The sequence below is a fragment of the Myxine glutinosa genome, chromosome 1 (genome assembly GCF_964187855.1).
Source record: "Myxine glutinosa chromosome 1, kmMyxGlut1.1, whole genome shotgun sequence".
Classification (NCBI taxonomy): domain Eukaryota; kingdom Metazoa; phylum Chordata; class Myxini; order Myxiniformes; family Myxinidae; genus Myxine; species Myxine glutinosa.
Window position 1 is genome coordinate 422,785,097 of NC_136261.1, and position 26,923 is coordinate 422,812,019.

At 46.7% G+C, this 26,923-nt stretch overlaps 1 protein-coding gene across 1 annotated transcript in view; it reads left to right on the plus strand.

Annotated features, from left to right (window-relative positions):
• LOC144889630 (E3 ubiquitin-protein ligase Midline-1-like) overlaps positions 1-24,954 on the plus strand; it is a 353,901-nt gene extending 328,947 nt beyond the window's left edge. The window contains exon 4 of the mRNA XM_078770616.1: positions 22,932-24,954. Within this exon, the coding sequence (XP_078626742.1) occupies positions 22,932-22,976 (45 nt within the window). The 3' untranslated portion in view covers positions 22,977-24,954. The remainder of the gene's footprint in view (positions 1-22,931) is intronic.
• Positions 24,955-26,923: the final 1,969 nt, after the last annotated feature.

Here is a 26,923-nt window from a genome sequence, read left to right on the forward strand (position 1 = left end):
AGTTGGCGGGACTTATCAAAAAATAATTCAGCGACGTTTTGAATGCTAAAAAGTTGAGATCTGGCGATATATTAATTTAATTGGGAAAAATGCCAGGGGCATAAAAGGGCCACGGTATATAGTATGTGCCATGTGGAAAACTGTACAAAAGAAGGGACATTCAAAACTAGAACAACACTCTTCGACGTCACGACGTTGACCGATATGCCTCTGCCCACATTATTACGTCATTATTCTACTTGTCGAAAGTTTGCTTTAAATCCATTTAGCTGTTCGAAAGTTATCACATTTTTACCTGACATGACGTCTGACCTTTGACCTCTTGACCCCAAAATTTAATTCTGTTCATGTTTACATAATTATACATACTTGTATCAAGTTTTAATTTAAATCCCTTCAGCTGTTCACAAGTTATAGACCCATTACAGACTTTGACCTTTGCCCCCAAAATTGAATCAGGTAATCTTTACATCATTATACATTGTAGAACCAAATTTGAATGACATCACTTCCACTGTTCACAAATTATAGACATATTACCGGCTTTGACCTCTTGACCCCAAAATCGAAACAGTTCATCTTTACATCATTCCACATAAGTGTACCAAATTTGGTCAGAATCCCATCACTGGTTCACAAGTTATCGCGATAACAGGATTTTTACGTAACATGACCACTGACCTTTGGCATTTGACCTCGTGACCCCAAAATACAATCAGTTCATCTTTACCTCATTATACATACCTGCACCAAGTTTGACAAAGATCCCTTCAGCTGTTCTCAAGTTATCGCGGGAACGAATACCTATCACGGGTGGATGGATGGACAGACTGACAGCCGGACGGACAACAAGAAAACATGATGCGGACAGATGGACAACCTGAAAACATATTGCGGACGGACAACCTGAAAACATAATGCATCCGGCAACTTCGTCAACGGAGCCATAAAAATCTCGTGCGCATGCTGGTCTACCCTCGTGTTCTAAGGAGGAACCAAGGAATACTCCAGAAAATTTCATTTAAAGGGGCACTCTACATCTGGTAAATAAAATACATTCACTTCTTCATGCAGCTGCAAGAATTAAATTGGGAGGTGGGGGCATTTAAAAAGATTTTCTTTCACATCTTCATGCCAATTTTTGTTTGGAATCGCTTACACATTTGAAACAAAAACATACATCTTGTCATTGGTGTTTGTGCAGTCAAAAGGCAGATTTATATTTAAATTTACAGATGATCACACTCTTCATAGCAGAATGGTCGAGTCTGCTACTTTCAGTGGTGAAGGAGAAAATCTTTAATTTATATAGGCTGGCCTTACTCATTCCACCTGTTTAGGCCTAACTCAAAGTGCTGCCATACTTGTACCGTACTTTCAGCAGCTATTTGTGTTCTACAGTGTTCACGTACATAATTCAATTGAAATAAAATAAAGATTTTAAAGACGTAGAAAAATTTTTCCGGAATTTTACCGCCGTTGATGCAGCGTCTTTTACAATTTACACCACCTTATTGAACAGGTTACATTCGTTTTTTTGTGCCTGTTGTTTGTGTCCTTCATGACATCCTTAAAATCAGGAAAGTTTCCTGTTTGGAATGATTTTAGGTTTTCCTTGACTGCCAGACAGTAAAAAAAACTTCTCCCCTCTCTGCGATTGCGCGATCGGGACTAATTCAGAGCCAAAGTTCTGCTAAACTTGCAGGTTCGTTTTCCGATTCATGTTCAACATACAACATTCAATTGAAATTAAGTTGTTCCTCGATCATAAAGTGACGTCTGTTGACAGACAGACAAAGTGAATTCATTGATTAATCCCGCTTTTCGCTTTAAACGTGTGGGGTAAAGAACTTGGCTAAAACCCCAAAAAGCCCCCGGGATCTCTGAGGACCCCGGACTAGATGAGATTCCCTCCACGTGGGAACTCTCGGTGGATGCCCCCGGATCTCTCAGGATCCCGGAGTAGATGGGTTCCAGTCCACGTGGGACCTCTCTGTGGGTGCCCAGAGCATATGGGATCACATCCGTAGAACTCACGACCTCTTCGCGAACCCCCTTTTAATGAAATTGAGACACTTTTAACGAAACTCATTCTTGCATATTGGCATAAAATAAAATAATAAAATTTATACAGTTTTGATGAAATATATTAGTGTCATCTACCATATAAAACACAATGTGTGTGTGTGTGTGTGTGTGTGTGTGTGTGTGTGTGTGTGTGTGTGTGTGTGTGTGTGTGTGTGTGTGTGTGTGTGTGTGTGTGTGTGTGTCCCCCTTCAACAGGCTAGATTTTAAGGGCTTTTAGTTGTGCTTTAGCAAGGATTTGAGTGGGGGGAGGGGAGAGGTTAAGTGGAAATCTTTGAACATGACTGTGTCCACCGGTTTAAAGACCTAGAAGACTCTGAGGACGCAAAAGACCCCAAGGACCAAAAAGGCCCCAAATACCCAAAATACTCTGTAGACTGTTAAAGCCACAAAATATAATGAAGACCTAGAAGACCCCAAGGACCCAGAAGACCCCAATGACCCTTAAATACCCAAAAGACCACAGAGACCCAAACGTCCCCAAGACCCTTAAAGACCCAAAAGACCACGAGGATCCAAAAGACCCAAACAACCCCAAGGACCCAAATGATGAAAAGGACCCAACAGACCCCAAGGATTCTGAATAACGCCAAGTACTCTGAACATCCAAAATACCCCAAACACCCAAAATACCCCAAAGACCCAAAAGACTGAAAAGACCCTGAAGACCCAAAATTTTGGTAGGACTCAAAGACCCAGAAGACCCAATAGACCCCAAACACCCAAAACACCCCAAGACTCAAAATACTCTGTAGACTGTTAAAGACACAAAAGATAATGAAGACTTAGAAGACCCCAAAGACTCAGAAGACCCAAAGGACTCTGAAGACTCAAAATACGCCAAAGACCAAAAATACCCCAAAGACCCAAAGGACCCCAAAGACTCAAACGTCTGAAATGACCCTGGAGACCCAATATACCCCAAAGATTGTGAAGACCCTGAGGATCCAAAAGACCCAAACAACCCCAAGGACCCAAATGACAAAGAGGACCCCAAAATACCCCAATGACTCAGAAGACCCCCAAGGACTCTGCAAATCCAAAATACCCCGAAGACCCAAAATACCAAAAAGACCCAATGGGCCCCAAACACACAAAATACCCCAAACACCCAAAATACGCTGAAAACCAAAAAGAACCAAAAGACTGAAAAGACCCTCAAGACCTATGGACCCCAAATACCCAAATTTTGGGAAGACCCAAAGACCCTAAGACCTCAAGGACCCAGAAGACCCCGAAGACCAAATAGACCCCAAAAACCCAAAATACACAAAGACGCAAAATACGCTGTAGACTGTTAAAGACACAAAAGGCCATGAAGACCAAGAAGTCCCCAAAGGCCCAAAAGACAGAAAAGTCATTGAAAACCCAATTGACCCCAAACACCCAAAATACCCCAAATACCCAAAAGACCCCAAAGACTCTTAAATACCCAAAAGACCAGAAAAACCCCAAATACACTGAAGACCCCAAATTCCCCAAAGACCCATAAAGACCCCGAAGACCCAAAAGACTGAAAAGACCCCAAGACCCTTAAAGACCGAAATGACACCAAAGACCCAAAATACACAAAATACCACTAAAGACCCAAAAGACCAAAAATATGCAAAATACCCCCAAAGACCCTCAAATACCAAAAGACCACGAACACCCAAAATACCCTGAAGACCCCAAAAACCCCAAATACCCTAAAATATCCAGAAGACCCAAAATACCCCAAATATCCAAAAGACCCCAAAGACCCTTAAATATCCAGAAGACCCAAAAAACCCAAAATACCCCAAAGACCACAAGACCCTTAAAGACCCAAAAGACAACAAAAACCAACAAGGCCCTGAAGAACCAAAATTCCCCCAAAACCCACAAAGACACCAAAGACCCAAAACACTGAAAAGACCCCATGACCCTTAAAAACCCATAAACACCCCAAATACCCAAAACACTGAAAAGACCCCAAGACCCTTAAATATCAAAAACACCACCAATACCCAAAATACCCCAAAGACCCCAAAAGACCCTGAAGATCCAAAGACCCCAAATACCCTTAAATACCCAGAAGATCCAAAAGACAATAAAAATTATAATACCCCGAAGATCCAAAAGATCCAGAAGACCCTTAAATACCTCAAGGACCCAAAATATCTGAAAGACCCTTAAAGACCCAGAAAACCGAAAAGTTCCCAAAGACTGAAAAGACCCAAAAACCCAAAAGACCCCAAAGCCCCCAAATATCCCAAAGACCCCCAAAAAATCGAAAAGACACAGAAGCCCAAAAAGTCCCTGGAAACCCAAAATACCTAGAAAACCCTTAACAACCCCACAGAACCAAACAATCTAAAACACCAAAAAAGACCCTTAAATACCCTGAGGACCCAATGGAACCCAAAGACCCAAAATACCGAGATGACTGAAAAGACCCGAGGACCCCAAAGAGGCAGAGGACCCAAAGGACTCAAATGACCTAAAAGACACTGAAGACCCAAAGGAACAAGAAGATCCCAAGGATGCAAAAGAGCTTGAGCACCCAAAAGACCCAAATTAACCAGAGGACCCAAAAGACCCTTCGGACTCTGAAGACCCAAAAGAAGAGTAATTATGTCTCTTACATTGGAATTGTAGACCGTGGTTTGCAAACCGAGCCTCAATTTCGGTGTATGGAAGCGTTTTTTTTGAAATCACAATAAATACAAAGCACGGGGAGGTGACATTCGCTGGACGTGACGTGCAAAGTGCTCAGAGTAAAACGAATGTTCGTTTTCGTCTGTCGGATGTCTTATAAATAAAGAAGATGCAAGCACACCTGACACGAGGCCCAGACTTAGAACTTCGGCATGCTCACGCCGCTGTACCGTCAAAGACTGTTCCAACCCGTCATTTTTGACGTGCTTTACACTCGTTAAAAAAGAAAAGACATAAAAGACAATGGACAAAATAACATTTATTTCATGGTAAACTCGACCACATTCAAAGTCTGTATTTTATCTTGTTTGTAATCTCAATAACATCAACTAATCACAGATTTAGTGTTGAGTTATTTGTATGTAAAAGTAATCAGGCTACAGATTCGTTTGAGCATTACAGTCAAACAAAATAGAACATAACCGTGTATAAACAAAGGAACACGATTAACAATAAAACAGGTAATCATAATACAACCTGTAATGTCACATTTCAAAATGAATGTCATGTACAGTTTTCAATTCCAGCACAAACACATAAAGTGGATTTCAACACAAGCAAGGAAATTCCAAAATGTCAATAACTCCAATCTAACAGGATGAACCCCTTTGTCATTCATAGTCCTTGATCAGATCGAGAGGGTGTTCGTGTCAGACATCTACTTCCTGGTCCTCCAGGTCCTGCATCGTCACTGAGTGAGCTTCAGACGTCTCGTACTTCTTTATCCTGTAGTCAAACGCCAGTCTTTCTTTCATGGAGCACCACTCGATGAAGGCCGTCTCAGAGTCAAGGCCTTGGAAGTGAGAGGTTTCGGAGTTCAAAGTTATCAACCAATCAACATTCTCAACTCTCAAGGGATTCCTATTGTCTGTTTTTATTGCTTTGTACTTCAGAATACCACGTTCACCATCAACAGAGGTGACTGGAACGGTGAGACCGACAGTCACAAGCCGAGTCACATTGGGATTATCACCTGGGTTTGTCTTCAGGAACCGTTAATAAAACTCCTGCGTTCACCTGTACTTGGAAACAACGTCTTGCAACGATGTCCACTCCAGTCTTACTGCCTCGGGATCAATCAATATGTCGGCATTTTTCCAATTCAAGATCAATCCTCTTCCGCAGAGTTCAACAAGTTCGTCAATCTCGCCATTGGCTTCTTCTCCGGCGATCGCATTGGCTTCCTCTTTTCATTGGAGAACAGACGTTAAAAGGACTCATTATATCTTTGTCTGGAAACGTTGTTTCCGGCCTGGTTAAAATGTCACCCAGAAACAAGTCCCATGTGGTTTGAAACTTGGTGCGCTCTTTGACAGAGTCATTGATATTCTGGATTCACCATTCCGTTGAACCAGAGTCTGGTGGCAGCTCAGGGAAGACGTTCTTCAGCTTCCTCATGCAGGCCCATTTCATGTGAAGCAAGGACTGCAAATCAAAGATCCATGTGTCGATCTCCTTCTTCAGCTTCCTCATGCAGGCCCCATTCATGTGAAGCAAGGACTGCAAATCAAAGATCTACGTATCGATCTGCTTCTTCAGCTGCCTCATGTAGGCCCCATTCATGAGAAGCAAGGACTGCAACACAAAGATCCACGTGTCGATCTGCTTCTTCAGCTGCTGGCAACTTGGATTTGCCACCTGCATTCTCTTTCTCAAGATGCGAATGAATCGGTTTGCATTGGCAAAGAAGTGCGTGCGTAAGCATGGAAAATCTGTAAGTTGCGATATCCTTGGCCAGGTCTATCAATTTAGTTTTCCCCATGGAATCTGAATGATCCTCTATAGCTGCATGAAGGACGATGATATTATTGATGGGATGAACCCAGCGATGGTCTTTGTGCTGTCGCAGAACGACAACCACCTGCAGTAGAGGTGTTTGAAAATAAAACATTTATTTTCATTCTCTTCATCCACTGTTTTTCATCGAATTCAATCCTCTGTCTTAGGCAAGAACCAAGAGGTGTTTTTATCCTCTGTCAGCAGTTCCTGGAAGGAATTCCAAGTCATGAGACTTCTGATCATCAGTTTCCAAAGACTCTTTTTCTCTCAGCTTCCGTATGACTGAGATCTTTAATCACTTTGGTCGCTCTTGGTTATTGTACAAGTTTCCAGCCGAACAAGGAACGACTTTGCTGTCAATCTCGCACGGTTAGACCACTCACCTTGGTCAGAAAGTGCTGAATTCCTGCCCATGGAGCTCTCCAGGTGTTTTAATAATAATAATAATTAGTTCATTTTCCTGATGTAACAGCTTTCAACACCTCATCATCGTTACCTGAATGTTGGTAGATGTTGTTGGTAGTGCCACGCGTTGTTATACCTTCCCGTGTGTGTTCATGGAAGTCCAGGTTACCAATGGCACTTTGAGAGAGTTTTCCACCTTTAAGGTTTGTGGGAATCAAGAGCTCACCTTGTTCCTGGTCCTCCTCACTAGTCTGTGACATGGAAGCGATACATCTCTGGCTATTTGATACCTGATGATATTGATAAAACGGTTCAATATTTTAACTACATCTTTACTCCCGATTTGTTTTAAGGTGTGAAATGCTAGTGGGGATACCTGCTACAGGTGCACAAATACCTTGATCCATATTCAGCACCTTTTCCCGATTTCTCTCATTCGGTTCCAATTTTAAGTCTGACTCATTCATCTCTGGAGTTGCATCAGTCACCATCCAGGTCACGTGATTGCAGAGTGACACAGGTACACATTCAGGTGCAGAATCATCGCGATGAATAAACAGCGATGGATCACCTTCTGGATTCTTCTTCTTCTCAGTTTCTCAGAGGTGTCCTTCACATCATTCCGGAATGATTTAGCAGAATGGTGGAAGATAACGTTCTTTTCAGGATGAGGACTTGTGGTTGTGGATTAATCACCACTTTCCTCTGCACTTTTCTTCAGGCAGGTAACCTTTGATAGAAGATAACCTGTTGACATATCTGATGAACAAATTATCGAAGATTGACCTTTTTGTGGGACTATCATGACCTTTGATCCACAGTCTGCGTCGTATTCTTCATTCCTTTTTGAGAATGGAGCACCTGTATATAGTGGTATTCACTATACCAGGTACGGACAACAAGCACCTGTATTTGAGGTGAGGTTAAGTCAGAAAGATGATACTTTTCGGATCTTCAGATAAGTTACCATCTTTGTAAGAGGTGAACCACTGCAGAGCATCAGCATGTGCTGAATCACAGGTGTGTTTCATCTGCAGGTGAGACTTTGTCATATTTATACACAAACAGGACTTGTGGTACCTGAAGTCCCTATCAATCATGTCACCACAATTGTTACCATATACCTGGATACGGTGTACCATATTATCATCACCGAGTACCTTTTCTTGCTCCCATATCACATTTCGTCGATCCTTCTTACTCACAGGTCGTAATTGATGTTCACCTGTGCGATCTCGTTCCTTCATACAAACGAATCACTGATTTCTATGGTCTATGGATTTAGTAGCGGATGACCCAAGGTGGATCTACACCTGATGACCCAAGGTGGATCTACAACTGGTGATCCCAGAGTTCGTTGCTGCATTTTTGTCACATATGTTGGACACACGTGATGATTTCACTTTTTCATAATTTCCACATGTGACATGACATACAGATAGCTTCGCAAGAGATTGCTCTTCTTCTTCATTCAATTCTTCTCTCACACTAAATGTTGCATCATCAGTTCTGTTCTCCACTGCACAGGAGAGTGCTGGGATCCATTTAAGGGTAACTTTTTGTAACGTCTCAGGGGTAACTTCTGACATGTGATGCAACGACTATAATCAGTAGAAGGTCGTTTCCTCGTGCGAACATCATCCATCATGTCACCTCCTCAGGAGGTTACCTGAAAATATATGAAATGGACACCATTGGACATTCATACCAGTGACTCATTAAACTTGTATTGGAATGATAACTTACGGTTCGACAAGATAACAAACTGCTCGACAAGTTCACAAACTGTTCGCTTAAATAAATTAAAAAAAGAAATTAAACAAAACTGTCCGCTTTACAACAAACTTACCGGAGGAGAATTCTCTGTACACGTCAGGATGTACACCTGGTGGGAGTTTTATGGCACCTCTGCGAACAAATCACATGAAAGAGATTCTTGTGATGACGTAACAATCGAGAGATAAAATGACGATTCAACAATAGGCATGGTGACGTCACATAGTTAAATGTGGCGTCATCACGCGAGTAAGTAATCCTGAGAAGGTGTCGCATCATGTCCTGTGATGAACAAATCATACTTACCTGTTACCTGGCAGGAGACAAAACCGTGAACAAACAGGTGGTGCCCTCAGGGCGAGACCTACCCATGACACTCCAGGTGGGTTACCTGCTCTTCGTGAAGGACACAGTGGGATCTTTAACGTTCACCAACTAATGCCAGTACACAGGACGTCCGTCTTTACGTCCATCGGAGGGACGAAGATGAACACCTTGATGAATCACCTGCCTGTGAAACACCAGGACGGCAGTTTGTACCTGGGTAAACGCTGCTGTTGCCCTGATGAACGTGTCCCTGATGTACATTTTAGGCTCAGGCTTGTACACAACCCCGAGGCTGTCGTTCTGGAATGTGAGAAGCATGGTCTGGAGCTCAGGTGCGCTTCGGAGGGGCATGCTGAAAATGGCAATGAGCAGCTTGTGATCAGTCTCTGCCCTGATCACTTCCAACAGGTAGTGGTGGAAGCGTTGACAGGCAAACACTATGATCAGACATTCTTTTTCGATCTGTGTATAGTTTTGCACCATCAGTGTTGGTGCCCTTGATGCAAATGCAACTGGTTGTCCCTCTTGCACGAGACAGACCCCAAGTCCATTTTGGCTTGTCACTTTGTATGGGGACTGGCTTTGAGACGTCATAGTACCTTCATACAGGCACAGAGGTGACCAATCTCGTTATTTCCTGCATCTCAGCATCGTGTTTTGGTACTTCACATCTGTTGGGTGTGACATTTCCAGGATGTCCCTCACCTTTTCAGGATCAGCTTTCAGGCCATTTGAAGACAGTATGTGTCCATGGAAACGGACCTTTGTCACTTTGAACTGCAGCTTCTCCAGACCAAGTCTTAGTTTAATCTACCTGCAGCGGTAAATGAACACCAGTAACTTTGCGTCATGGTCGTTGTCTGCCTCAACATCTGTGTCTCCAGAGACAACAATGGGGCTGTCATCGAATGACATCGATGTCATCGATACAGCAGGCTCTACTCCACCAAGTCCACCAATAGCTCATGCTGCTTGAGTTGGTACATCTCTGGTGCTACGGAGACCCCACAAGGTTGTTTGAGCCACCATTTTCTGCCCCAGTGGGTCCCGAATGTCGTCCTTTAACTGCTCTCCTCATCCAGCTTACATTGCAAAAGGTGTCACGCGCATCTACACGTGTGAATAGCCGTGCCTTTGGTAGATTGTACAAAACACCTTCGAGTGTTGGCATGATGTCGTGAGATCTTCATCGTGATTGGTTCAAAAACTTTGGATCGATGGAAATGCTCAGATTCTCAGGCTTTTTCACGATGAACATGTGACTTACACAGTCTGTCGGTTCGGACACAGGGACAATGTGACCATCTGCCTCATGTCTGTCTAGATGTGTCTTCACGGCGGACTTCATCAGGTACATCAGGTACTGGAGTCATCTTGTCTTTGCGGCTCATGACGTCACATGTTGCCCCCGAATCGAGCTGCCATTGCTGTAACTTATTATGTAGTTGTCACTTGACCTTATGATGCAGTTGTCACGTGACCTTATTATGCAGTTGTCACGTGACAAACCATTTTCCCCTCTCGACCTCACAGCACCGATGCTCTCGTTTGTGGAAAATTAAATTGCCGCTGTTATCGTCTTCCTCATCAGGTTCAGTGTTTTACACCCTGTGTACCTGCCCTGGTAGAGTGGTGGACTCACTCCGATGGAGGAGGGGTCCAATTGTATGACCATGCATTCTGGCCCTTCGGGGTCAGGATGCATGTGTTTTGAATGACCATGTGCTTCAGCCTTGGGGTTGAGGTGCATGTGTATGCTAATGGGACAGTCTTGATCGACGGTATGCCTTGGCCGTGGGGTCAAGGTTCACGTCCAAGACTGTTTAAATGTTTGATTTTTTTCTCTTTTTTATTATAAAAAAGGCAGGCCACGGACTGGCCTCAAAAAGACCTCCCCTACTGTGGACCTTCTCATGCTCTTAAAACATTCTGTTAACGTTTCCGCCGCCCTTCCTACCCTTACCAAGGGGAGATTAAGCCCCTTGTTCTTTCTGGGCTGGCTTAACCAAGAGACTTGAAACGCCCCTCCCGGGCAAACACAAGGTAGGGTTTCGGGACAATTCTTGCAAGTACCTAAATCCCTGCGCCGCCGCGGAAGTGGGGAAGCAAGCCTCGCATGAGCCACGTGTAATTTGGGTACGCCGAGTGGATTGCGTACCACGTGGTCCATGCAGTTACCGTTAGTATTGGAACCTGATTCGAGCGGTTCTATTCGTACCACACTTAGTCAATGGTGGAAAACACAAGGACGATCGAATGGAAGAAAGAACACCATTTAATTATTATTTACACTTATCTGTACAAGTCGGTAGTAAGCAGACACAGAGCAGAACTTAAGCAGTCTTATACTATGTCCCAGACACGGGCCCGATCGCACGCACAGAGGGGAAAATGAAGGCAGGATGATGTTCACTTGGTCGTCCAGGAACGGCCCCATCCAGCTCTCCTCGGTCACAGCACGTCCCGCAATGATGGTAAGCAGGCAGCGGGAGGGAGTCTCATTGTGACTGTGACATATCTCACTGTGACATTAACACTGTTGATCAACGACCTTTCCTGCTCCATTGTTCTCATCTACCTGGCCGTGAGCTCCTCCACCCGACACGTCTCAATGGCCGCGTTTACAGGTAAATCACGTTACCTCAGGAGATGACGCCGTGTACTCTCATTAGCAACGACGAGAACGATTTTGTCTCTCTTCAGCTCTTCTTTCAATAATAATCCATATTCACAAGATGCTGCTTTCTTTCTTCGATGCAAAACAAGATGATCAATTGATTCTTCTTCTTCTTCCTGACACCTGCCGAACATGTACCGTTACAAAATCACATTTCTCCCCGGATTGAAGTTTGTCTCCACTTCAATTAGTAAATACGTAACGTTTTTCGCCTCCTCGGCTGTGAGATTCAAGTTTTGCTTATGCACATGACGTCATTCGCTGCCCATCACCTTCTCAGGGTTGGCGCTTGTACTTCGTCTACCTTCTCATTAAGACAGGTTACCACTGCCATTCGTCTCCCTCAGTCACAAGGGTAATGGTAATGGCGGCGCCTGCACGTGGCGGACGAGACCAACTCAGGAACTTAGCATCAGTTTTGTCTCATTTCGCTTCTTGGTCTTTTGTTCTGTTTCGTCTCATCATTGTGATCTCTGGTCCGGGCCTGCAGACACAGAGCATCGATCCGGGCCTGCGGATACAGAGCATCGAACTGGGCCTGCTGACACAGAGCATCGATCCGGGCCTGCAGACACGGAGCATCGATCTGGGTCTGCGGACACGGAGCATCGATCCGGGCCTGCGCACACGGAGCATCGATCTGGGTCTGCGGACACGGAGCATCGATCCGGCTCTGCGGACACGGAGCATCGATCCGGGCCTACGGACACGGAGCATCGATCCGGCTCTGCGGACACGGAGCATCGATCCGGCTCTGCGGACACGGAGCATCGATCCGGCCCTATGGACACAGAGCATCGATCCGGGCCTACGGACACAGAACATCGATCGGGGCCTGCGGACACAGAGCGTCGACTTGGCTTGTTGTTCTTCATTGAACGTCTTTAGTACCCCTGAGTTTGAGGGTTTTGTCCCCATTATGGTTACCTCTGCCATGACTCATTTAAACAAGCAGATACAGGTGATCATAAGACCAGGACACCGACGATCTCAGGACTTTTAGACATTTGAAAGTTGTGAGTGTAAAAGAAAAGCATCAAATACAACGAACGCTCTTCTAACATTCCGACTTTGCTACTCTGAAATATAAGATCCATCAATAACAAATTTGATGAAGTGTCCTTGTAGGTCAGAACCTTAAGGTGGATATATTACCTCTCACACAAACTTGGCCTAAGGAAAATACACATGCAGAACTGTTTACTCTCCATTGTTTTTAAAAAAAAAATTCTGAACCTCGGATTAGAAGACCTGGTGCAGGTGTAGCACTATTACCTGTTGTAGGTATCACTGTATGCAAGACACCACTTGAAACCACGTGTTTTGCCGGTAAATACACCTGGTAACATTAACATCGAAACGTTATGCGTTATCATGCGACCACCAAGGTTACCTTGTGAAGTACCTTGTCTTATTATATGTGTGTTGTATTACCCTCCTACGGGTGGTAACATAACACTGATGACTGTGTAAATTATTTCATTTCAACAATTGATTTGTTACTGATACAATATCCAGAAGCTGGAGTTTCCATAGTCGGGATTTCAATGATCTGGACTTTACACTTCTTCTTGTAAACGACCGTTTTAAACAAGTAGCTGCACAACCTCCGAGAGGGATTAATATCCTGGATAAAATTGTCCCAAATTACCCCCATTTGTATTCTAATATCCAGATTCTACCCCCATGGGAATGAGTGATCACAATCGTGTTCTTTGGATACCTTAGACTGGGCCCCGCAGTGTAATGTGGTAAGAAAAATACAATAGGTCACCTGAAAGACAGTGGTTTGGGAAGTTTTGGTAGATGGATAACGCAATTCACGTGGGAGTAGGTATTTAAATCAATCGATCCAGGTACAAAATGTGATATTTTATGTGAAATAGTCAAAGAACAACTTGATCAGCATTTACCAACACAAGTTATCCGTTTTCATAATACTGATAAACCATGGATAACTTCCCAAGTTAAGTCCATCATAAAACAAAGACAGTATTCATGGTATCAAGGTAACACAGCTCTTTGGTACTACCTAATAAATAATACCATCAGATCTATTTCTCAAGGTAAGAAAGGTTATCATGATACCAGGATACACAAACGAAAATCTGATAACCCTGCAGGTTTGTATATACAGATTTAAACATTTATTCAAGGTCCACAGGCCCCAGCATCTATATCGATAGCAGGTATTTATTCTGATGATCCACAACAATACAAAAACACAGGTAACACAATCAACGAACATTTTATTGCTTGAGCAGATTATTTACCCAGAATTGTTCGAACAAAACTACCTGCATACCTCCCCTCCCTGTTAATGTCTCCGAGTGTCCAACCCCAACAGGTGTATAATCCATTATGTAAACTTGAATTACAAAAGCAAGCATTTCTGGAGATCTACCTGTGGGAGTAATCCGTGAATTTGCTTATGAATTAAGTTTTCCCTCGACTGATGTTTCAATGCATCATTTGAACAAGAAAAACTTCCGGATTGTTGGGAGTACGCAGAAGTGACGCCATTCCAAAGTCACCAGCACTGACTTTGCAGGAACTGAGACCAATAGCACCGACGAGATACTTCGCAAAAGTTGCAGAATCATTTATTGCAAAATGGCTCCTCGAGGACATTGAAAAAAAAATTGATCCAAATCAGTACGGTAATCAGAGAAAGCTATCAACTTGTCATTATCCAATAGGAATGCTTCATCAGCTATATGAAAATGATGATAATCCAAAATCAATATCCACCGAAGTTCTTACAGATTTTTCAAAAGCTTCGATCGAATTGATCATAATGTTCTGGTTTGTAAATTGATTCACCTTGGAGTACGTCCATGTATTATCTCCTGGTTTATTAGCATTTTGGAATTCCGTCAGCAGTGCGTGAAATATAAGGGAACAACATCCGATATGAAAAATAGTCCTACTGGAGTAGCACAGGGTACAAAGTTCGGTCATATTTAGTTTTTGGTCATGATCCATGATGCATGTGGGAAAAGTCCCATCCCGTATTTTAAACATGTGGATGATCTTACCCTTGTTGAAAGTTGTAAAGAGACTCAACAGTCACAGATGCAGCGATCCGTACTCTCTTTTCAGAATTGGACATCTGATAACATGAAACTGAATGTGTTAAAATGTTACACGGTGACAGTTTCCTTCACAAAGCAGCGAGTGCAACACCTAACACTTTATGAACTAGATGGTATTCATGGAATACTTATCCTGCGCAGTCAACTTGGTGTGAGCCACCTCTTCTATTTTTGAACATTTTTTTTCTTTGATCCAATATGGCTGCCAGACCACGTGAGCGATGACATTATAAATTTATATTCTCGAATATCATTGTTGCATAGATCATGACCAATACATTTCAAACTGATCAGACTAAGCGTTGTCCCTGTCGAATTATGACGTCATAATTATGGTACCGATGACATCATTAACATATCTTATTCCCCAAGGGGAGTACTTGACAATGTCTTGATACTTGATACAAGGAGCCATCTTTCAATTTTTTCCATGGAACGGTTTCGGAGATATAGAGGGGGCAACTTTTTTCGATTTTTCCCAAGATGGCGTCTGTACCACGTGACCTATGACGTTATAATTATCATTCAAAAAATATATATATACAGCAAGAGCCGCACATATTCTGAAAATTTAGTGTCAATCGGACCAACGGTTGCCGAGAAAATGATTTTTTTTTAATGCAGACACGGCACACACTTTACTTTACTGAAATGCAGACACAAATCTACGCAACTGAATGTTTAACTCCGCTTTTCGCTTCGCGAGCGTAGGGTAATAACACTCAGTTACCCAGTGTGCAACCAAAGTGCTTGGTGTGCAATACAGGGAAACCTGAAATGGGATGGCTGCTCATATGGGAGAAAAGCTTTCAAAATGTAATAAAAAGTTGTACATTTTACGTAATGTTAAATCGTATAATTTACCCAACTGTAACCTTGTGACAATTTATATTTGATCGATAAGACCAGTGTTGGAGTATTGTGTACCTGTTTTCAATGCAGCTTTAACTAAAGCACAGGTGAACAATTTAGAACTGGTTCAAAAATGAGCGTGTAAAATAATGTTCGGACAACGTTACACATCTTACTGTGTAAACGTTACACATCTCCCTTTGGAAACAAGTAAATTACAAACCCTGGAGGAACGACGATATAAGTTGTGTAAAGACTTTGCACTCGCTATTGAAACCCATAATTTGCGTACAATGTGGTTACCTGCTATGAGAGCTATACCTTTTAATCTCAGAAAGCACAAAGCACTCACAGTACAAATGCAGAACAAAAATATTTCAAACCAGCGCATTGCCATTTTTAATTGGTTTCTTAATAGTTTGTAATATTTTTCCTCTGTTTGAAATATTCCATGTTTGTTATTTTAGTTTTACATTCTTTTTGTTAATTAACGATTTGAATTTTTTTGATTTTATATATTTCTATTCTGTAAGCAATCTTTGATTGCAAATTATGAATACTAGGGCATGCCCGTACTATATCTATATCTAAAATTATATCCCCCCCTCTATTTACATGAAATGGTTTGGTTCATGAAATGTTTTGGTCCATTCGCAACGCCAAAGCGAACGGCGAACGCTTTACATGAAATGGTTTGGTTCATGAAATGTTTTGGTCCATTCGCAACGCCAAAGCGAACGGCGAACGGCTTGCGAGTACAGTGACAATCCCCCCCAGTCTCTTTACATGAAATGGTTTTAATTAGTTTTAAAACATAGTTTAACGCCAACATAGCGGCAACATAGTTTGCCAACGTGAAATAAATGAATACGCTCTCAAATGTGCCGTCCGAGGCAGAGTGTGTTCGCCACGTTCGGCACACGCGATAGCTCGCTGCCCTCTGATTGGTTGAATCGTTTTTTGGACATAGCTCGGTAAGTAATTGTCCGATTAATATGAAACCTTGAAAAGGCACATCATCGGGTCCCCAGCAATATACCTGGCAAGTTTCAAGTATATCGGACCGGTAGTTGTCGAGAAACAGCGGTCGCATACACACACACACACACACAGACAGAGATTAGTGGAATTATAGATAGATGTATGCACGTGTAATTCAGCTATTCGCTGCCAGACATGCTTTCAATCAACCATTGTAGCGGTTCCTGCTGGATGCACACAATCGCCTTGCACCGGCCAGAACACGGCCAGACGCGCCTCTCCCGGGCATGCCAGGACTCACTGTTCCCGAGCACGCCCGAACCTCCCGGGCACGCCCGGTCTCGTCTTTCCCGGGCATGCCCGCTATCGCCTTTTCAGGGCTCGCCCAGAGCGTCCGGGCATGCCCGCTATCGCCTTTCCAGGGCTCGCCCAGAGCGTCCGGGCATGCCCGCTATCACCTTTCCAGGGCTCGTCCAGAGCGCCCGGGCACGCCCAGCCTCGACTTGCCAGGCCGCAGCCAAACACGCCCGGGCAGGTCCAGACTCGCCTTTCCAAGGCTCGCCCTTGACACCCGGGCATGCCCGGTATAGCTTTTGCCGGGCAAACTTCCCGACATAAATGTGTATATATATTGCTGCCCGATAAACGGGCTTGTCAGAATACCTGAGCTGTTTTGTTTCAATAAAGCAACTCGGACGAATTCCGTCTTTGGTCGCGTCAATTCTTTTGACTTGCATTGGAGCGCAGTTCCTTCATTGGTGACCTACCGACTTGGATACGGCAGTGACGCTTAAACTGCCTACCTTCTGGGAGGCTCACGCGGCTGTTTGGTTCGCTCAGGCGGACTCTCAGTTCGCCCTGCGAGGCATCACCGTGGACGACACCTGCTTCCACCATGTTGTGGCGGCGCTCAGTTCTGCCACCGCGGCCCGCGCCTTGAGCCTCCTCGAGCACCCGCCGGCTGCTGACAAATACGACGCGCTGAAGACACTCCTCCTCGACGCTTTCGCCCTCTCACCGGCAGCACGCGCACGGCGCCTGCTCGCTCTGCCCGAGCTCGGCGACACGCGCCTGTCCGAGCGCATGGAATATATGCTCTCGTTGCTCGGTGAGCACTCTCCGGATTTTCTGTTCCGCGAGCTGTTCCTTCGCCAGATGCCTCACCCGGTACGCCTCGCCCTGGCTGGCACGTTGATCACGGATTCCCGCGCCCTCGCCAGGGAAGCCGATAAGATCTCCTCGGCGGGCCAGCACATCAGCGCGGTTACCTGGAGCCCGCCGCCGTCCGAGGCGACGCCCACGACACCCGAGTGCCCTGCGCGTTTGGAGGCCGAACTGCCAGTGCAACTGGCGGCCGCCACACCGCACCGCCCGCTTCCGACACGACGGCCGGGGGCCTCCACCTGACCGGGCGTGGTGTTATTACCACGCCAGGTTCGGACACAAGGCTCGGACGTGCCGGCCCCCGTGCACTTTCGGCAGGTCGGGAAACGGCCGGGCCAGCGTTCATTCCCAGCCATGAGCGCCGGCCACTCGGGCAACTTGCTGTTTATTCGGGACAAAGCGTCTGGGCGGCGTTTCCTGTGTGACACCGGCGCCCAACTGAGCGTCATACCCGCCTCTGAGCAGGACAGGCGGGACGCCATTTGCAGCCCCTCTTTGGTCGCTGCTAATGCCTCGGCCATACGCACTTTCGGCCCACGCGTCGTCACCCTCTGCTTCGGCAGCCAGCGTTTTCAATGGACTTTTGTGACCGCCTGCGTCCATGGCTTTGCTGGGCGGCGACTTCCTCTGCACGCACGGGCTGCTGGTCGACGTCAAATGTCGTCGCCTTGTCAACGCTGAGACCTTCAGCTCCCTGGCATGCACGGTGAGCAGCTCCGCGCCGACCGAACTGGCATGCACCCTCCCGGCAGCGAACGAGTTCGCTCGCCTGCTCGCGGAATTCCCGGCCCTCACGCGGCCGACGTTTTCGGCCGTCGCGGTGCGGCACGGGATCAATCACCACATACCCACTACGGGCCCGCCGGTCTACGCCAGGGCCCGCCGCCTCGACCCGGCCAAGCTCGCCATGGCGAAGGCCGAGTTCGATGCGTTGGAGCACCTCGGCATCGTGCGGCACTCCGATAGCGCGTGGGCCTCGCCACTGCACATCGTGCCAAAGCCGGGGGGTGGATGGCGCCCGTGTGGCAACTACCGCCGTCTCAACGACGCTACCACCCCCGACAGGTACCCGATCCCGCATATTCAGGACTTTTCCACCCATTTGGCGGGACGGGTCATCTTTTCTAAAATTGACCTGATACGGGGCTACCACCAGGTACCTGTCTGGGCGGCCGACGTCCCGAAGACGGCCGTCATCACGCCGTTCGGCCTGTTCGAATTTTTGCGAATGCCGTTTGGCCTCAAGATCGCGGCCCAGGCGTTCCAGCGCTTGATGGACAGCGTGCTGCGCGACCTGCCGTTTCTTTTCGTCTATCTGGACGATATCCTCGTCGCCAGCACGTCCCGCGCCGAGCACCTCCTCCACCTCCGAACACTGTTCGGTCGCCTCAGCGAGCACGGCTTAATTGTCAACCCGGTCAAATGCCACTTCGGCGCGATGACCGTTGACTTTTTGGGCCACCGCATCACCAAGACCAGGGCCGTGCCGCTGCCGACCAAGGTCGAGGCCATCACCACGTTCCCGCGTCCCCGTTCCATCAAGGCCCTCCAAGAGTTCCTCGGCATGGTGAATTTTTATCACCGATTCGTGCCCCGCGCTGCTCAGCTCATGCGGCCCCTTTACGAGGCCCTCAGGGGCAAGCCGGCCAAGCATGACATTGTTTGGTCCGCGGCCATGGACGCGGCCTTCGCCAGCGCCAAACAGGCCCTCGCCGACGCAACGCTGCTGGCTCACCCGGTGCTCAACACGCCCATCGCCCTCACTACGGACGCCTCCAACTACACGGTGGGCGCCGTCCATGAGGAATGGGTGGACGGGGTTTGGCAGCCACTCGCTTTTTTCAGCCGGCAACTCCGGCCGAACGAGTTAAACTACAGCACGTTCGACCGCGAGCTGCTCGGGCTATTCCTGGCCGTTCGCCATTTCCGACACCTCCAGGAGGGCCGCCCGTTCACGGCTTTCGTCGACCACAAGCCGTTGGTCTACGCAATGGCTAAGGTCACGGAGCTGTGGTCGGCCCGCCAGCAGCGCCACCTCTCCGCCGTGTCGGAGTTTACCACGGACATCCGGCACGTCACCGGCAAAGACAACGCCGTGGCCGACTGTCTTTCTCGGGCCAGCGCGAACGCGGTCCACCTCGGTGTGGACTTCGCGCTCATGGCGGCCGACCAGACCACCGACGTCTCGGTGCAGGCACTCCGTGCGGCGGACACGGGCCTCTGCCTGGCCGACATTCCCTTCGCGGGCACCGTCCTGCTCTGCCACGTCTCCCAGGGCCAGCCTCGCCACATCGTGCCCGTTTCCTGGCAGCGCCGCATCTTCGCCTCCATCCACGGCATTTCTCACCCGGGCCGGAAAGCTTCTCAGAAGCTGGTGTCAGTGTGTTTCGTCTGGCACGGCCTTCGACGAAACATCCGCGACTGGGCCAACGCCTGCACGGCCTGCCAGCGGGTCAAGGTCCACCGCCACACCCAGGCCCCGCTGGCACCTTTCTCCGTGCCTGAACGGCATTTCGACCACGTCCACGTGGACCTGGTGGGTCCCCTGCCCCCCTCGCGGGGGGTTCACCCACCTGCTCACCATGGTGGACAGGACCACCAGGTGGCCGGAGGCCGTGCCCCTCACCTCCACCACCACCGCCGACGTGGCGCAGGCGTTCATCGCCACCTGGGTCGCGCGCTTCGGCGCACCAGTGGACATCTCGTCCGACCGTGGCCCACAGTTCACGTCTGAGCTTTGGGGCGCAGTCGCCCATTCATTGGGGGTCACGCTGCACCGCACCACGGCCTACCACCCCCAAGCCAACGGGTTGTGTGAGCGGTTTCACCGCTCCATGAAGGCCGCACTCAGGGCCCGCCTTCAGGACGACGGTTGGGCCGACCGGCTGCCGTGGGTCCTTTTGGGCCTTCGCACGGCCCCCAAGGAAGACCTCCAGGCATCCGCCGCCGAGCTTGTCTATGGCCAGCCGCTCCGCGTCCCGGGCGAATTCGTGCCCGACGCTACCAGTCCCTGGTCCGCCGCTCGCCAGCGCTGGGAACTCCAGGAGGCCGCCCGACGATTTGCCCCCGTGCCGACGTCCCGCCACGGTGGCCCCCAGTCCTACGTCCCCCCGGTGCTTCGCACAGCGGAGTACGTCTTTGTGCGTCATGACGCACACCGGGGGCCACTCCGGCCGCCGTACGACGGGCCCTTCCGGGTCCTGCGACGGGGCGACAAGTCTTTCATCGTCGACTTCGGCGGCCGGCCGGACTGGATTTCTGTGGACCGCCTCAAACCGGCGCACATGGACGTCGACCGACCACCACGGTTGGCCCTTCCTCTGCGGCGAGGCCGCCCCCCGTCCACAGTTCCCCCCGCTCGACCACCCACCACCACGTCGGACCCCTCCCCACGACCCTCCAGGGGTCGCTTCGGCCGGGTCATCCGGACCCCCCTTAAATTGACCCTGCCAATGCAGGTCGATTCTGGAGGGGCGTGTGTAGCGGTTACCGCTGGATGCACACAATCGCCTTGCACCGGCCAGAACACGGCCAGACGCGCCTCTCCCGGGCATGCCCGGACTCACTGTTCCCGGGCACGCCCGAACCTCCCGGGCACGCCCGGTCTCGTCTTTCCCGGGCATGCCCGCTCTCGCCTTTCCAGGGCTCGCCCAGAGCGTCCGGGCATGCCCGCTATCGCCTTTTCAGGGCTCGCCCAGAGCGTCCGGGCATGCCCGCTATCGCCTTTCCAGGGCTCGCCCAGAGCGTCCGGGCATGCCCGCTATCACCTTTCCAGGGCTCGTCCAGAGCGCCCGGGCACGCCCAGCCTCGACTTGCCAGGCCGCAGCCAAACACGCCCGGGCAGGTCCAGACTCGCCTTTCCAAGGCTCACCCTTGACACCCGGGCATGCCCGGTATAGCTTTTGCCGGGCAAACTTCCCGACATAAATGTGTATATATATTGCTGCCCGATAAACGGGCTTGTCAGAATACCTGAGCTGTTTTGTTTCAATACGATACGATGGTTTCACGAGCCTCGATATTGTATACAAAAAAAAAAAAAAAAAAAAAAAAAAAAAAAAAATAAAATAAAATAAAATAAAGCAACTCGGACGAATTCCGTCTTTGGTCGCGTCAATTCTTTCGACTCGCGTTGGAGCGCAGTTCCTTCACCATTATGATTGATTCATTGGCCAGTAAATAATCCGCGAATTCAGCTCTAAAATTGTCCCATTACTGCTCCAGTCACCACTCATTTTCATCGCGTCCGGAAGTGGATTGTTAGTCGCCATTTTGGTCAAGGCCTAAACTGGTGACGTTTCAGCAAAGCGCGTTGTGGTTGAGATCCCGGTCTTCAGTTATTTACTCACTTTTGCACACGTGGTGGATGCTTGGAGGAGTCGTTACTGAATAGGAGGGTAACTCGAGGGTGCATGGAGGAGTCGTTACTGAATAGGAGAGTAACTCGAGGGTGCTTGGTGGAGCCGTTACTGAATAGGAGGGTAACTCGAGGGTGCTTGGTGGAGCCGTTACTGAATAGGAGGGTAACTCGTGGGTGCTTGGAGGAGTCGTTACTGAATAGGAGGGTAACTCGAGGGTGCTTGGAGGAGCCCGTTACGGAATATGAGGGTAACTCGAGGGTTCTTGGAGGAGCCCGGTACTGAATAGGAGGGTAACTCGTGGGTGCTTGGAGGAGCCCTTTACTGAATATGAGAGTAACTCGAGGGTGATTGGTGGAGTGCATGTGTGTGACAAATTTGTTTAAAAAATTAATAAAGTAACCATGTTGGTTGGTCCTATGCAGCAGCCAATTGCAGACATGTTGGGTGTGATGTATTCTTCGGGACAAGCGTTGGACAAGCGCGATGTGTGTTCACATTATCGGCAACAATTGGATTAGATGAAAGAATTGTATATGTGCAGTGCAGCCTATTTTACCAATCCCTTTTGGACCATAACTGCACATTACATAAACTTGCAAGTGTTGACATTGCAGACATATTGAACAAACGTGATATGTGCATGATGAACACTGATGATAAGTAGAGATGATGGATGAATTGTATATGTACACGGAATTCTGCAATATCATATAAAAACAATATTATGTTTGGCATTTCAATTTTTTACAGAAAAATGGACCACGAAGAGGTCCCTTTGAAACCAAGAGACTGTAACTGCATTGAAAATACGTTTACTTCTTCATGTAGCTGTTTGAATCAAATTGGCGCCCCTTTACATGAACTTTTCTGGAGCATTACTTGGTTCCTCCTAAGAACACAAGCATAGTACAGCATGCACAGGATATTTTTTGAATGTAACTTCTTTTCTATTGTTTGCCATTTTCCATAAACTATGTTTGCAGAATGTAGAAGGTTCCTATATTTTGGAAAGTTCCTTCTTTTCTCTACTTTGCCATGTAGCACGTACCATGTAGAGAGAGGGCCTTTTCTATGCCCCTGGCATTTCCCCCAAGACTATATGCAGTGAACCAGACTGTGCAGAATCGAGATAAGGGACCAGTTTCCACACGTACAGGCTGTCGCCATACTCAAATTCTTCCTGGGAGAACAACAAATATCCCTTATGTTCGTTCTCATCCACTTGCAATCAAAAGACCCACATTGTGAGAAACTGACCAAGAACAGTGATGGCCACAAGGGGAGACAGTGAAACCTTTTTTCGATACTTAGTCTCGGCTCATATGAGAGCTAACACATGGAACATATAATAAGGGGAGTGGGAGACAACAGGGAGAGAGCGAGGGAAGAACAACAACAGCAGGAAACAGGGACAACGGAAGATCTGTGGAAGAAAGGGCTGGGGTGGGGTATACAGGATAAACAAGATGGACATGACAGGGACATTTTATTCAGGAAAGAAATCGGAATTTGAAGGTGGTCGATTTAAGGTGGATTAATGGGGGTAGAAAAGATCAAGGTTTTGGATGGGGGAAGATAAGAGATGGTGGTGAAAAGCTGGTTTAAAGACCTGGAGGGATGAGTGGGATTGAAGAGAATGTGGGAGTTTGTTCCAGAGGTGGAAAAAAGAGGAACGAAAGAGTGAAGGTGAGCAGGGTGTCTTGATTGTGGCAGTTTCACCAGAAGAGGTTCACTGGCATACCTTGTGCATCCTGCCGGAATATTTGGGAAACAGAGCACAGACAGAGCAGGGGGTGCAAGGACGGCCGGATTAACCCCCCCCCCCCCCGACCCCATTAGAACATCGCAAATCCACCACCTTCAATCTCCAACTTCTTTCCTGAAATTACTTGGAGTGTTCATTTGTCTTATACCGTGTACCCCTCCCCTCCTCCCACCGGCCCTCTCCCTTCCACAGATCTACCAACATCCCTGTTCTCTACTGTTGTTGTGCTTGTATGTTTGCCTCTCTCTCCTTCTCCCTTTATTTATTGTATGTGTTATGGGTCTGTGCATGTTTTCGTGTGTAATGTATATTTCGTTAGTTCTTACACAAGCCTCGACTCTGTACACAAAAATAAATTATTGAATAAATAAAAACTTCATCCTGGTCAGGAAGAGGAGATGAGAGAATTCCATTTAGGGCCTGTGGAAGTATTTTGAGAAGTCTTCGTATAAATTGCGAATAATTGATAAATACAACCATACTGTAGAATGTAGATGGATGTTTTAATTTGGTTCAACTTATTTTGTTTCAACATTGCACACATTTGTAGTCTCAAAAAGAACACGCTCTGTGTTCAAGAACGCGTTCCCTTGAACTCGCTCTGATAAGGGGCGATCTGATTTCATAACTTACCGACTTATCTGCTTCCTTGCAGTGGGAACGAACTGAACTCCCTACTATGGTTCACAAGTAAAATATGCTTTAGTGTCTCAAATGTTTTCTCAAGCACATTAATCTTCTTGCTGCCGAGACTTTAATATTATCCCTTCTGTGTTTCCTCCTCATTATCAAGTTCACACCTCCGACAAGGACATGCAGTTGTCTCTTCAATCACATCAGTCTTTGAAGGAGAGAGTATTTATATCGGGTTCCACAAGCAGGAGGCAGAATAAATTACTTCTTGCTGCGCTCGTCGACGTGCTGTTGTTTCGTCACATGCACATGCTCTTGTTTTATTATTATTTGGATGCTGTCACGGTATTACAAATAAATTCAACTTTTGAACCTATTTTGAAGTGGTTAATCTTCGACAATTCCCATGTTTAATATGACAGGAGAAAATCCATGAGCCATGCGTGAAGATTTCCATCGATACCATCAGAGGAGAGTTTAGTGAGCAGGGCAGGGCACCAGACCGTATCGAGGACACGAGATATGTCAAGGGAGACGGCTCTGATTTCCTGTCTGATATTGAGAACATCTGTCCATTGTTGAGACAGCCGAAGCAGCACGTCCAGAGAACAGTGGCCTAGTCTGAATCCATTTTGATGATCATAGATCAAACCAATGGAGAAGAGGAAGGATTTAATGTTAGAAGTGATGATGGATTCCATGACTTTTGCTGATTATTGGGAGCAGGCTGATTGGTCTGTAGTTGCAAGGATCTGTTTTTGGAATTTTGGAATAATCAGAAAGTCCCATTACGTATTCACAATAACACAGACAGTGCATTTGTGCTTTGAGGGCCTCTCTTTATTGTAAAAACCATCACGGATTCAAATTTCATGAAAAACATAGGCAGGGTCTTCTTCTGATAAACAATTTTACATCAAGGGTGTTGTCCCCATATCACACAAGGCAATGAAATAGACTACAGCAAAGATTGAGGAAAAATATATTTTCAAACTGTCATGGAAAGATGCCATCTGAGCATAACCATAAAGGGACAAGAAAAACAACTGAATTAGATGGAAAACAAAATTCCTAAATACTGGTCACAATAAAAAAACTCCAAAAATGGAACTTGGCTGGATACATGGCAAAGACAGACAGGAATTACAAACTGGCAACGGAAGGAAGACCCTGAAAGAAGCACAATGAGATGCAAGATCAGATTGAGAGATTAAGTTCTGTTACCATTTGAGTATTTGGCATCGATTTTTCAACAATTCTTTATTGATAGATATGTAGAACAGGATTAATAAATTTTACATTTTTTTAAAGTTGTAATTTTCTTTAAACTTAGTTTGAAGATGCAGATGGGGTTAGAATTTTGAGGTTCCTGTTGTCTTTTGGCACCAGTTTGCAGCCATTGATGTGGACATTCTGGTGACAGCCATAAGTTTGGCTTTCATCAATAGGTTTGGGGTGCTGGCTGGTTGTGAGGGGTTGCAGATGGTACTCTGAGAAGTTTTGCTTGCAAGGTGTATGCTCAAAGAGCTGCACACTTTCACAATAGCTTTCTCCTTACTGTTTCACTGAATACCTTGCCTACTGCTGAGGATCGCTCACAAGGGGGGCACGTACAACCCAGTATGGGTAATGCTGTGCAAACATAACAAACCATGATAAGCAAAACTTTTCCCTTGGACAGAGCACTTTTTATGCAAGCACTCCAGCGTGGGTTCCACGATGGATGTTCAAGCTCCGTTTAGAAATAAAATCCTTGTCACAAATAGAACACTTGTAAGGATGCTCTCGTTGTTTGTTATCTCCATAGACGGGGTTTAGGAGTTTGGAGGAAGTTCTCACGGAACTCAAGATCTCCACCTCCTTTTGCGATAAAGTATCATTATTCATGAACCAGTTTGTGAAACTCAATTACCATAGCTTTGTTCCAAGGGCTCCTTTTGGAATCCTCACTGAACCTCTCATCACCTCCACCTGTGGCTTGTTTGTCGTGATATTCCCCGGAATGCTTTTTAAGTACTCAGTTAGGGTTTTCTTGAACATTCGGATTCCCTGTTGCTCCGACTATCACTGGTACAATTTCAGGTTTCTTCATTTTCTAAATCCTCTTAGCCTAATTGCTCATATCCTGGTGTTTCAGATTTCAGCTGTCCTGTATGGATCTTCATATGTTTATTCAAATTGCTGTTTTGAGAGAAACATTTATCACATATCGAGCATTTGTGAGGACGCTCTCCTGTATGGATCCTCATATGTGATTTCAAACGGCTGCGATGAGAGAAACCTTTATCACATATCGAGCATTTGTAATAGCCTAGTCAAAAAATCTGAAAATGTGCCTTTATAG